This window comes from Pelecanus crispus, chromosome 11 (genome assembly GCF_030463565.1).
Source record: "Pelecanus crispus isolate bPelCri1 chromosome 11, bPelCri1.pri, whole genome shotgun sequence".
Classification (NCBI taxonomy): Eukaryota; Metazoa; Chordata; class Aves; order Pelecaniformes; family Pelecanidae; genus Pelecanus; species Pelecanus crispus.
Genome location: NC_134653.1, coordinates 33,422,557 through 33,436,101, shown reverse-complemented (window position 1 = coordinate 33,436,101; position 13,545 = coordinate 33,422,557). Strand labels below are relative to the sequence as shown.

Below are 13,545 nucleotides of genomic sequence, written 5' to 3'. Positions count from 1 at the left end.
AAATTTAAATAGTCAAGCCAGATCTGAAACTTTTATCTGCCTTGAATGAACCCATGATTGCTCTGAGCTGCCTGCAGCGTGTCTATTTTGGTACGGGCTCGGTCAGCTGGCGATAATCATCTTTAATAATCTATTAACAAAAGTTAATAATCTTCTGCTTTTCAGCGGTATGTTAATTGATGCCAGTGGGATTATAGGAAAAGAATTAACGTACCTCTGCTGTTCTGCTCTGCTGCAGGGGAGCGTGGTGGGCACTGGCAGTGTTTAGGTGCTGTCTGTCCCCAGGGGCTGTGGGGAGGAGGAGGGTTTGGTGACGTGACCCTGCTGCTCGCTGCCAGGCCCCGCTCGGTTCCTGCTCCACCCAAGGCTTTCTGTGTCAGCCAGGCAACGCGCTCGCTGTAAAACATTCAAACCCCGGAGTCGCCCCGGGCCCTTGGGTTCCCACAGGGCTCAGCGGGTCCCCGAGGAGCCTCGCTGCCCGCGCTGGGCACTGGCACCCTAAATGCGAGGGTCGTGTTTGGGTGCTCGATGTTGGCCCGGGTGCTGGGAATAAACCCGAGGTGCCGGTGTGCCGTGCACCTCTGAGGTAGGGGAGCATCATCTCCCGGTGACGGGTGGGGAGGATGGAGAAGGCTTCTGCGGGGAGGGAAAGCAGACAGAGAAGTCAGTGGGAAACAGTTGCTTTTCCTGCAGCTGAGAAACCCCATCAGCTTTTTGCTTCCAGACGTTTCCTTTGCGCTTTGTGTTGGTGATGCATTTACCCCTCGTTGGTCGAGCTTGGCGGATACTGCCGCAAGTCTTGGGCAAGGACCCCCCAGGATTTTGACACTCGTGTGCTTTGGCCTGGGTCTCCTGGCATTTCAGCCCCCCGGCCATTGCCTTTGGTGCACATACGGCCTGCGAAGGCAGCTCTGAGGGGCACGGAGGATGTGGATGTGTGCCCTCCACGCTGGCCGCCTCCCCCAGCCCGCACCGCTCAGGTGTGCATTTCTAGCTGCAAAGATGTAAAAAAAAAGCAAAAAAACCCCAGAGCCACCCCCTCCAGTTCACCGATTTAACGCAGGACTAATGAGGTTAGTGGCGATTCTACTCTTGGGAGAGGCGCTGATGCCTGGCAGAGGGTCTGTGCTCCCCGCGGGCTTGCAGCCCCCCTCTTTCGGAAGTCTGTTTTGCTGTCAGTTCAGGGGGTTGACAGTCGATAGACCACCTTGCACGGCATCAAGTGCTGGCCCGAGGATGTGGGCGCCGCGGCGCTGGTCGTGACTCACCGCTGGCACTGATGGCGTGTGGCGGTCACTGTCTCTCGGGGTCCCCCGACCCCCTCTTCTCTTGAAGGACTCCACGGCCGTCACAAGCTGGGCGCTGAAGTTTCAATTCCGAGCTGATCGCTAGTTTTGTCCTTGCAAGAACGAGTTAAAAGTAGGTCCAGATACTTCACCCCTGTCGTGGTTTAGCCCCAGCCAGCAACTAAGCACCACGCAGCCGCTCGCTCACTCCCCCTGCCCCGGTGGGATGGGGGAGAGAATCGGAGGAGTAAGAGTGAGAAACACTCCTGGGTTGAGATAAGAACAGTTTAATAATTGAAATAAAGTAAAATAGTAATGCTAATAGTAACAGTATAATAATAATAATAATAATGATATACGAAGCAAGTGATGCACAATGCAATTGCTCACCACCCGCCGACCGATACCCAGACAGTTCCCGAGCAGCGATCGCTGCTCCCCGGCCAACCCCCCCCAGTTTCTATACTGAGCATGACGTCATATGGTATGGAATAGCCCTTTGGGCAGTTTGGATCAACTATTCTGGCTGTGCCCCCTCCCAGTTTCTTGTGTGCCTGGCAGAGCATGGGAAGCTGAAAAGTCCTTGACTGGCATAAGCAGTACTCAGCAACAACTAAAAACATCAGTGTGTTATCAGCATTCTTCTCCTACTAAATCCAAAACACAGCACTGTGCCTGCTACTAGGAAGAGAATTAACTCTGTTCCAGCCGAAACCAGGACAACCCCGCTCTCCATTCCCCTGCCAATATTTGTGGGTTTGTGATCACATTTTCCTGTGATTTAAACTATTTCCTGTCCTTGGTTGCTGCCTGAAAGACGGGCGCAAACAAGAGGGAACTGACTGCGCAGGTCAGGAGTGAAACCGGTAATGAGATGTGAAGCCCTGTCAAACCAGCTTCCCGTGCCGTCAGAGCAGGCGCTCCTCTCCGTCCCTTCCTTCGTAGGCATCCGTAGGGATATCCCAACCCTCTGGCGCGGCTGTAGCGGAGGCGGTGATAGACCAAGGAGAGGCTGGAGCAGGCAGGCTTGGGGTTAATGTTCGCTGTGATTAATGCTGCAAAAATATGGGAAGGAAACCACACGTTTTAATGAAAAGCCTCCGTCTCCTCCTTCCAGAAACCTCGCAATTACCTGCCTTCAGCTGGTTATTGATGCCAGCCGAGCGCATTCACAGATCTAGGGCAGCAAAAGGCCCTTGAGCGATCTGGGCTCCAGATGTTTGCTGCTTTTGACCGTGTCTCGGAAGTCCTGGGGTCTGAATTGCAATTTGCTACCTGTTGATGGATGTGCAGAGAAATCGCTGTGTCCTGTTTATCCCATCTCTTGTGTCCCTGTTGCACATTAAAGGACATTTGGATGCTTGGGAAGCAGTTACAAAATCAAGATTTCAGTGATTCTTCTAAGCAAATGGTTCAGGGTCCTTTGACCAAGAGGAAAAGATTGAACTTCTTGTTTTTGACCAAATCGGGCTTGGATGTTCAAATCCTACCTGTAACTTCTCTGCGGGCTGCATTTGGAAATACTTTTTATTCTTTCCTTGTTCTTAATATGTTTGTGCCTTTCTGCTCTAGAAGAGCAGCTTCTCCGTAGCCTGGAGGTGGCTGTTTTGGTAGGAGATGCAGTAGATCCTGAGGGTGCTGGGAGCCATCAGCCAGATGCATTAGGGCACCAGAAGGACAACTGCCAGGACACCACAGGTTATATTTTGCCAAGGTGTAACTGGGTGCAGATTCTCCTGAACAACTTCACCCTACGCAGATTGAACCATGACGAAAAAGTCTTTTGGCACGCTGCTGGAAAATGGTCTAGGTTGTGATTCTGTCCACAGAACCTCACTGCGTGCTGGCTCTGTTGCGCTAAACAGAAACTGCTTTGGAGCCTCATACCTGGGCACAGGAGGATGGCCAGGCTGTTCCTATTCACAAAAACCTTTTTTCTGCTTTTTTTTTTTTTTTTTTTAACATTTCCTAGGGTGGAATTTTTTTCGCAGTTGAATGTTTGCAAGTGTCAGTGGGAAGGCATTTGAATATCACAAAGCCAGGATTCCTCGATTTCTCTACAGCGATACTCTCTGCCTTGCGACACTAGTTGAATTCTTCCTGCTTGTTTGCTTTGATTTTCAGCTGGGATGAGTCACTTATGCTAATAGAGCTGACTGGGGAGTTACAGGGAGAATTTCTACTCTTACTAAAATGTTACCGGTCTCTTATTTTCATGGAGTTTTACGGCCTGTCTCCTATTCAGTACAGTTAAAATTAATTTCATGCCCCAGTTCATTCCAGTGTTTGCAGCTTCAAAAGCTTTTAAGTCCTATTTAGCTGCCTGGCTGTGCTCCCTTACTCGTCTGCTTGGGTCCCTTTGGTTCACCTGCGAGTGCAGGCTTCGAGCAAGCATGGTTAATTTTGTATGCTACATCTGCCGCGTTATCTAAGGCACCGTTGAGTGGTTTGTGCCGAAGACTTGACCTACCTTTGATGGGACCGTGTCCTTTCTGTTTGAAATACTTGCTTTGTTGGAGGGAAGGGCTCTGCCACTCTCTCATCAAGAAAGAAGAGAGCAAGACAGCGTGTAGTGCCCTCATTTTCATAGGGATGGGGTGAGCTTTGCCCCCATAGCTAGCTTGGCCCTTGCTGTTTTTCAAGGTGTGAATTTTTTGGCTTTGCAATGGACTGACAGGTTCCTTCGAGATGCGATGCAGCCCTGAACGCAGCTGGAGGCCACTCCAGTGATTCTGCATCAGTTGAGGAGGTTGCAAAGACCCCTTTTTTTAGATTGTGCTTGAAATACAGCAACAAATGCAGAGGACACTTGTGCACCAGTTGAGCACCAGTGCATCTGGTCTAGGTCTCTTATTTCAGTGTTTTGCCAGCTGGATGTACAAGGATGAGAGCTGCTCTTCCTACCCTGCCATGGTACTGATTTTGCGTACTCTCCAGACTCCTGGCACCAAAGATATTAACCTTCTTTCCTCAAAAGTGTTTGAAAAATGACAAGGTGTTGTTCACATGAGCAGGATCAATTACCTGCTGTCTACCCGGAGAGATATTCTCCGAGGGGGCCTTCATCGCTATGGCAGGAGCTCCTGCTCGGTCAGCCATGAAAAACAGCCCGGTAGGACTCTCCACCCCCCTTTCCTGAAGCAGTCATCTTGAAATCATAGTCTGTGGGATTTGTGCTTGAAAGCAAAATGTGAGCTTCTGAGTCTTGAAAAAGCACACAAAAGGAAAACTGCAAAGCCCAGGGTAAGTACGTGCAAGGTGGTGTTCACAGGTTTGCTTTAAACCTTCCCTTCAAGAGCTTCTCCTTGCTTTTACGCTGAAATTCAGAAATGTCAGGGTGAAACCAGGCTGCATCCCCTTGAGATGCTTGGAGAGGTCTCGGAGAACCAGGGTCTGAGTGTACAGTTAAAACAGATCAAGAGCTCGGTGTGATTCTGGTTTTCTTGCGTGTCCAGATCGAGCGGCAGCAAAGCTGTGTGTACTGTTGATATTTGCACATCTGGGTTGCTGTCTGCAGCTGATAGCTTTTCTGGGGGGGAGGGAGGCTTTGCCTCTGCAGAATCAAAATCTGAAGTCAAAATTTCCAGAGAGGTTTAGGGGCTTCTGAATATCTTTTTCTTTTTGAAATGTCCGCCTCCCACCCCTCCGCTCCTTTCTCCCAAAATTGCGGAACGGTTTTCTTTTGAAAATCTAACAACTACGGCTTTCCAAATCACTTGTCACTTTGGAAAATTCAAGTCATCTTTTCATTACTGGCTGTTTAGGGGTTTTAGTAGCATTGGATTGCCTCTAAATTCATAGTCGAAGCCTGACATGTAACACAAATGCTCTTCCAAACCCTGCCATTACTAATGCATTCTCTTTCAGGTCTCTTTATTAGCGCTTGTAGACGTTTTCCTGATTAGAAATTCACCTAGCAGCTCCCCATTCATCCATTCAAGGTTTCTCATCTCTTTTATTCTCTATTGGCATGCACTAGGGCAGAAGTATTACCTTGTGTTGAATTACTAAATGATGGAGAAACGCACTGCAACCTTCTGCTTCTCACTGGCCAGTGAAAAGCCAAGTGCGGGTTTTGGGTGGACTATCTTGCAACACTTGGGCTTGCAATGTCAGCTTGGGCTTCAAGGGACGGCATAGGACAGGTGGCCAGAAGTGCTTCTGCGCTTGTGCTCGTCTCATTTTGGTCCTAAGCTCGTAGGTGCTAAAAGGAATGGGCATGAATTTCCCATCTGATGTTAAGAACTGGGGTTGTGGATGTAACCGCTGCCCAAGGGAGTCACTTGAGCATCTCGGTGGGAACATCTTCACAAGGAGATGGCACTGCGGGGACCCGGACAGGCTGTGCTGGGGGTCTGGCCAGGGCAGGCTCTGATAACAAGGCGCCCGTGTTTGCCAAGGCATCTCCTCCTCGGAGCACAAGCCTCTCGTGGGCCTCAGCGTGTGAACTGCCAGATGAATTAACAGCGCAAACTTTTTCATGAGTGATAGCCATGACTTTGGACCGCCAAAGCTGAATGCGTTTTGGACCTGCAGAGGACATGATATGAGAAGCTGGGAGACCTCCGGATGGCTTCTTTCTCTTGAGTGTTGTTTCTGGGCACAAACACAGCCTGCCCAACTGTACGTCCAGAGTTACCCTGCCACTCCATTCTCAGAGGCACTAATGGTGCTGGAGGTTTAGTCCATCCCAATGCTCAAGGGTTCTGGGGTAAATTAACTAAAGATCGTCTTGGCTTTTCTTCCCCAGAAAGCGTTTCTGTATATTGCAAGGAATCTGCTCCAAACAGCTGGCTTTCCAGGAACGTGTCCTGCCTTGGGGTTAATAGGTTACAGCGTATTACCAGCTGGAGCCGTGTGCTCCAGCCATTTCAGAGCAAGGAAATGAATGAGCGTGATGACCTGTGAACAGGATGACCTGCTCCCTGCCCTCTCTGCAGGTCATCTTGCAGCTAGAAGGGTAGGGAATCGGTGACTGCCCTGAGCTGTGGCTTGGGATCCTGGCATCAGCGATGCATAGGAGCGGGCGTACCTGGAGGGACACAACCGTTCCTGCACACTCTCCGTTGCCTCTTGGCTGGTTTCACTTTGCAGCGTTCTTGCTGTGCTCCTCAGGTCCTGTGGTTTGCAGACCTCCAGTCTCACTGGCAGCGCTTTGTTTGGCTGGAGTTGCCAGGAGGCTCCTCCGTTTCCGACCCTCACCTGCATGATCAATCTCGCTGTACAATGGCTTTGCCAGCTGCTCGCTGCCTCCTTCCCATCGCTCTTTGCAGGCTTGATCCCTACTTTGTTTGCACTAGCTGTTTGATGAAAGACGTTCCTGTGTAATTAAATACCCCTGATTAGTTTTGATCAAATAGCAAACTTCCTTTCATCTCGTCTTGGACCGGCTGAAGGTCTCTGCAGGCAGGCTCGGCCAGGTGTGCTGCAGTGCATCGGCTCTTTGTATCCTTGGGAGTCTTATCCCAGGGCTTTGGCAGCGTCCACACATGTGTACACACCGGCACCGACGCGCATGCATGCGCGCACATCCTTTTAAGATCGCAGCCTCCGGAAGAATCGTAGCCAAGCCATTCATGTGGACCTGAGCCAAGTAACTCAAAAGTCAAGAGTTATGGGTTCTCTCCTTGACTGGCTCCATTGTGAAAGCTAAAAAAAAAACCCAAACCCAACCTTGCGCCAAGCCAGTTAAGGTGGAAGTGGCTGCTCCCACAGGGCTCCCTTTGCTTTGCTCGGAGTGGGAGATGTATTTCACTTGGTGGTTTGGAGGCTGGCTCTGAGAAGCACACTCAGGTGTGGGGCTCACCAGTTAGGTCAGTGGGGCTGTGGGATGAGGACGAGTTACGCAAGGACAAAAAGCTCTTGCAGAATCACACCCAAAATTATAGATGGTATTTGAATCCTGCTTCCTGTGCTGGTGGCAGGTGACAATCAAACATCAAATTTTGAGTTTGGTTTACCTTGTTTGATCTCCGTTTCCTCCTCCTGCCTGCTGGTGCTTGTGGGGAAGTGCTGGGCTGGGCACTGGTGGGGCTGCCCCAGGCTCCCCGCCTGGGTTGTGCCCCATTGTAGGCTGGGGCTCTTGCCAGTTGATACCTGGCCCCTAAAGCAGGGGACCTGCTGCTCCTGAGAGCCTCTGCCACCCCAGACTACAAACAAATGGGCTTCTGATGTGGGAAGAACCCCGAATCACCCACAGCCTCGACAGCAGGCTCGGCTTACCTTCGTCCCGCAGGGATGATGGAAGGAGGCCATCACCAGGTTAGTTCACCGGCAGCAAGGACGGAAATCCTCAAGGCATTTGCAGAGCAGTTGAGAAGAGCAGAAGCTCTGGGCTCCCAGCGCGAGGCTGCATCTCCCCGAGTGTGGCCGAGAGCCCCCATTTTGGGGACTGTCTGGAGGTGACTCTGTGCCTGGGGTCTGCAGGAGCTCACAAGGTCAGTGTCTCTCTGGAGAAGGCTGTGGTGGTTGCGTGACCTGCACTGGCTGGCCTCCCCTCTCCCTGCGGAGGAGCAGAGAAGGTGCAGGAAAAGCTCCTCCAGTGACCAAAGGGCTGGAATAGCTTTTGGCACGGAGAAGGTAACTGGATGTGGTGTCCTCACCTTGGAGAAGAGCTGCCTTCAGAGGGTAGCGTTAGACTGGGGCTGAACTGAAGTAGGCGAGCGGGAAACGCGTACGGACGGCGTCATTGCAGCCGGTGCTGGGGGACGCCACATGAAGCTGAGGGCCCACCAGCAAGATCTTTCCCCATAGGTACACCAGGGAGCTGTGGAGCCCGTGGCCGCGGGGAGGGCAGAAATGCGGACGGGCTCCACCAGTGGTTAGATGAATTGTTGACCGCAAGGATGGGGATGTGCCATCTGGCAGCCCCCAAACACCAGCTCGCCAGAAGCTGGGCGGGCTCCGTGTCTCGCTGGGTCTATCCCAGCCAGCCCCTGCCCTGCCTCAGCGGCTGCGTGGGGCACCGCCGAGGACATGGCGGGGAACTCGCCCGTCCTCCCAACCCAGCGTGGTGTGTGGTGTGCCAGGCCGGCAATACTTAAAACTGTCCACAAGAGTCACTGTTGCTTTATCTAAGGAGCCTCCATTCCTTCTGCCTGTGAACCGCCTGATTTCTTCACGCTGCGGAGGCTGTGCGGTTCAGGTCTCACTCTTCTTGTGCCCATCCGCGACGCTCGTCTTGTGCCCGAGCAAACGGCAGGCAGGGAGCTGCAAGGATGCAGGAGGAGGACGCTGAAGGAGGGTTGGCGCGTTGCAAGAGCAACCTTTCCCATGTGCTGCTCCACGCTGGTTATTTCTGTGCAAGGCTCCCAGCAGACAGCCCTTACCTTCCCCGCCTGTGCCGCAGCAGTTGTGCTTGGCTCTTTGATTTGCCCAGGGAGCACAGCGTGTGCTTCGGAGACGTGTGGCCCGAATTAACCTTTCTGCACACGGTTTCTAAGTAACAGCAGTACATGTAGCAAGATAAACTGTGAAGCCTGTTTATATTTACTGAGATTGTATTAACCTTTGAAAGGTTGACCTTATGCAAAAAAAAAAAAAAAGATAAAGTGGCAAAAACATTTAGGGCGTGCAAGGGTTTTGTTGTTGTTTTTAATCTTTTCACTCTTTGATTACTTCAGCCTTGGCAGCGGTAAACATACACCGGCTTTCAAGGCATTCCTGATTTTTGCAGCTGCGGAGCCATTAAGTCTTTGCCTGTATTAGCACTTTCAGGGTCAGCCATGATGTAAAACTCAAGGCAACCCATCAGCTGCGTAAGAGCTGCTAATTTTCTTCATTTACTGTCCTGTTTCCTGATAACTTGTGCGGCAGATCCAGCAGCAGCGTGTCAAAGCCCCACGTTGCTCCTGGATGTCACCCAGGCTGGCGTGGGGAGGGCAGGGGTTGATTTAGCTGTGCTGGCCCCAAGGGATGATCCATGACCCCTTGCTGGGGGCCATCCCGCACGTGATCATGATCAGCATCACCCCAGCTGCTTCCCAGTGTTAGAGCTTCCATCAGAATTGGAATAAACAAGCAAATGGGAACGTGTCTTTTGGGCACGGTCTTCCGTCGGAGCTTGTTCATGCAGAGCTGAAGCCTTGGAAGGAAATCCATCTGATGGGGTCTCTGTGGGGGGAATGGCTGCCCACCGCAGCACACGGCGCTGGAGCTGGTGACGAAAGCTCGCCGTGTGCCCCGCGAAGGGGTGCGGGAGCACGCAAGGAGCTGGGGCTCGGTTGGGCGGAGAGCCCACGGGCGAGCAGAGGAGCGCCCGGTGTGCAGGGCCAGCAAACGGGCGCTGGATGCTGCTGGACCCACCTCGCCCTCAGGTCCGGGGATGGATGCTCTGGAGCGTTCGGCACAGCACAGCCCCGCTCCTCATTTCTCGTGCCTCCCTCCCTGCGCAAGCGGGCAGCCGTCACTGCAGCTCTGTGCCTCAGTTTCCCGGATTATTAAAGGCAAGCGAATGCTGTTCGCACAGAGGTGAGTGGTGAGGTTTAGCTCAGCCGGTTGCCTGGAACCCTATTTGAGGCTCCTCGATGGATGCATCGCGCGGACAGAAACAGAAGAGGGTGGCATTATGTGATCCAGCAGGGAGAAGCCTTTGGCAGCAATGTTTATTAATATATCTAATGAGGTGGCCTCTGGTCTTTGCAGCGCAGCCCAGAACAACAGCGGGTCCTTTGTAAACATGCCTTCAGAAAAGAGCAAAGGCAGAAAGTGCCCCGTGCGTGGGTTTATTAGGTTTCCCCCCTGCCCCGATGAATGCCACTTTGATTTCTGAAACAGAATCAAAGGATGTGGCTTGATATTCAAGCCCTCACTCAGAAAACCTTTGTGGATCCAAGTGTCTGCTCTGCAGGAGCCTTCAGCCTTGTCGCTTGGCTGTGCCTTCTGCTGATGCTGGTGCTGCCTGGAATTGGGAGTGCACGAGGATTTGGGGCTGTGTGGCTCGAGCTGGGGATACTGGAGTCTGTTCCCAGCTGGTAGCTGGTGTTTCCCGTTCATAGGAGGGGTTACGAGTGCCGCTTCATAGCACTGCCTTGGAAATCAAGGTCTATTTTTGCACCAAAGTCACTCAGCTGAGTTTCAGAGTTAGCCTTCAACATTAGGACTGAGAATCAAGCCTGGTGTGTTTGCTCCTTGGTAAACTAAAATGAGGCCATAAAGCTGAGTATGGCTGTGCTGTGCTGGAGAAGAAATCATCTCTGTCCCAAATCCTGCTGCCTTTCCTCTAGCAGCCGTACTTGATCTTGGAGGTAGTGGAGGTTGAAGACCCCACACCCAAGGAATTGCTATCCTAAATAAACCTGCTCATTACTGGGTACCAGTATTACGGCGGTGCCCGCAGGCCCTGCTCCGGGTCCCCACGTGCAGGCGGGCTGGGATCCCCCGGCACGCTGCCGGAGCGGGGGTGGAGCCTTGGCGGTGGGCTTGGAGGGAGCGGGGCTCCCCGGGGCAGCGCTTGCTGCGGGATCGCTGTCGTTCCCCAGCTGTGCCAGTGCGTGGTTTAGCGGTGTAGCAAGAAGGATGTTTAAAAATGAAAATTTTGATGCTGTGTGCAATGTTCTCCATCCCCAAATTTAGGCAGGACCACCCCCAGTCCTCTCTGGAAGTGAGGTGGACCCTCTGCCCCGTCCCAAACAGTCCCTTTTGCTGCTGCTGAGGTTTAGGGATTTAGGGGGGGAGGAGGGTGTTCTCTCCCCTCCCCACTAGCCGGGCAGGGAGGGGAATGAGGAAGCAGCAAGGGTGTCTCTTCATTCTGCTAAATCCTGCAGAACATGCCTACATGAGACTGTTCAGCTCCTGATCAGTAATTACACACTGCAGCTCTGCCTTTAATCAGGATAAAAGACTTAAGGAAACTCCTTTGCCCCTGGTCTCTACCTTTTACCTAGAGATTTTATTGCTGTGAATATTGCTAACAGGACCAACTGCGGGAGCTCAGCCCTCGGGTTCGTGCAGACTCTGGCAGCCCGTGCAGCCTTTCCAGCTCCTTAATGCTTTGGTGCTGCTTCTCTTTGAGCAATTATTTCATGCTGTTTTCAGAAAGTAGAAAGAAGAAGAAACCCGGGGCGGGGTGTCTGGCCGAATGCTGGGTTGGTTGTGGTTGCAGTGGCTAGTTTCTCTTTTGAGGTCCCAGTTCTGCAAGTGGCTGAACTTTCCTGGCTGGTTTGTTTGCAGCTTTGTTAGGCACGGCTCCAAGAAAGCAAGAGGTTAGGAGATACTTGCTGCAATCCCTGCCGCAATCCTGCCTCCTTATCAGCACCTCGGAGCCCGGGGGTGAATAACCCTTTGGGAGTGTGTGTGTGTGTGCTGACAGCTCCCTCGCTGCTGGCCCTGGGGACCGGGGCGGCTCAGGGTGGCCTCTGCTCAGGGGGTGCTGGGGGGAGCCACCTCCTGCCCCCCAACTCTTGGGACCCCATTGCGTTTTTGCAGATCAAAATGTAAAAATAATCGAGAAACGGCCTGGCCCGCTGGTAAACGCAGAGCTGAACGTCTGCACGCGTTCGGTGCTGAGTGCACGGTCAAGGTTTGCAGAATTGGGAGTTTATAACCGTAGTTCTCATCCTTAGTCCTGGTTTTGCCAACAGATGCGGGTGAAGTTCCTCGCGTTGGAGGGTTTGTTGGTCTTTCTCTAAGGCTGGCGCGAGGTCCCTAGATAACCGTGTTTGCGGCTCTGAAGTTGATGCAATTCCGAGTTAAGGTGGAAACTGCGTTGCAAACTCCTTTGGGAGTGGGGAGAGCCAGGCTTTGGATTTTAGCCGTCTCATTAATCGGATCACATCTTTTTTTTTCTTTACAGAAACCAGGCAATGCGGAAAAAGTTAATTTTGTACTTCAAGAGGAGAAATCATGCTCGCAAACAGTGGGTAAGTGATTCCCTTATACCTTATTTTATGTGTATACAGCAGCGTAATTTATTACGTGAGAAAGAAAAGGACGTTTTCCAGCAAAGAAGCGCTGGTGCTCAGTTCTTTGCCTGTTGCGTTGCTGTGGCATCTCTTAGGCTTAAAATAACTTGGATGTAAAGGAGAGGTCCCCGATCCTGCTGCAGGCAGCACCTCCCTCTGCAAGTATCCCCTGCAGAGCGAACACGCGGGGTTGGCTTAATCACAGCGGAGCCCTTCATTGATCTCAGAGAGCCTATTCACAGCGTAAATGTCTATTTTGTGAGTAATTGAACCCTAAGAGAGGTGTGAAACAAGCTGACTCTGCGTCGGGTAAATGGTCTGAAGACTGATCTGACACTTTCCAGCTGGCCACAGAGCGATGTTCGAGGAATTTGTGGTTTAAAACAAAAATCAAGCCCCGGCCAGTTAATTTCTAGGCAGCTTTGCCTGTGAGATAGTTCCAGTGTCCCTCAAGGAGATGGTTCTTGGTTAGGTAAGAGGGAAGGCGGGGTTTGTTATGAGACTTCAAAGGCATTTGTTGCAAGTCCCTAGTGAAAAGAGGAGAAAGTTCAAGTGGGATTTACAGAATTTATACGTTTTCAGCGCTGAGAGTTGCCTGCAGTAGTCGCCAGCGGGAGCTGAGAGGCAAAACCAGCACAAAAGGGGAAATGCCAAAAGCAACCAACAACCCCCACTGGGAAGGTGGATTTTGCGGCATCTTTCCATGACGGGTGTTGCAGAGCTCCGTGTTTCACGTGGAAGATGCAAATAGCGGTTCCTGACTCGGTGCCTCTGTTCTGGGGCAGGCTCAGGTGCTGGCGTTAGCGTCTGAAGTTGCCAACGGTGCAGGTTTTCTGAGCATCTTTGGTGCTAGTTTTGGACAGAAGTGCTCCGGCTGGGCGCAATTGTTGGAAAAACTCAGAATAATCAGCCTTGGGAAGTGGTTGGAAAGCTCTGCCTTTAAAAGCAGATTCCAGTAAGGCTGTTTACATTTCTGAGCCAGCGATCAAATTATTTTCTTATTTTTCCCCCATTTTTTAGCAATCTTCCAAAAGCCACAGATCTTGCATTCCAAAGGGCTGGGTTGTGTCTCCCATTTGTGTCTGAATACATGTTTGTTTACTCTTTTCCATGGTAAAACTTCTTCCAGGTTTCTAGCAAGAGGCTACAGGGCTTATACCTTCGGCACGACCTGGCGTGGCAGTCGGTGCTGCTCAGGGCACCTCACCTGCCCCAGCTGAGGACTTCTGCAGTTGCAGGAAGCGGATCAATATTCCCTTCCTCGAAACAGGGATTGCAAAGCATCGTTTGGTTTTATTGGAAGCGGAAGGGAACTGCCCAGGAGCTGCTTTCTGGTGGAAATGGCCGGTTACTGCGCT

At 51.8% G+C, this 13,545-nt stretch overlaps 1 protein-coding gene across 1 annotated transcript in view; it reads left to right on the top strand.

The window, feature by feature from the left end:
- Positions 1 to 13,545, top strand: part of NCOR2 (nuclear receptor corepressor 2) — a 182,696-nt gene that overhangs the window by 75,608 nt on the left and 93,543 nt on the right. Inside the window, exon 8 of the mRNA XM_075719315.1 lies at positions 12,079 to 12,145. Within this exon, the coding sequence (XP_075575430.1) occupies positions 12,079 to 12,145 (67 nt within the window). The remainder of the gene's footprint in view (positions 1 to 12,078; positions 12,146 to 13,545) is intronic.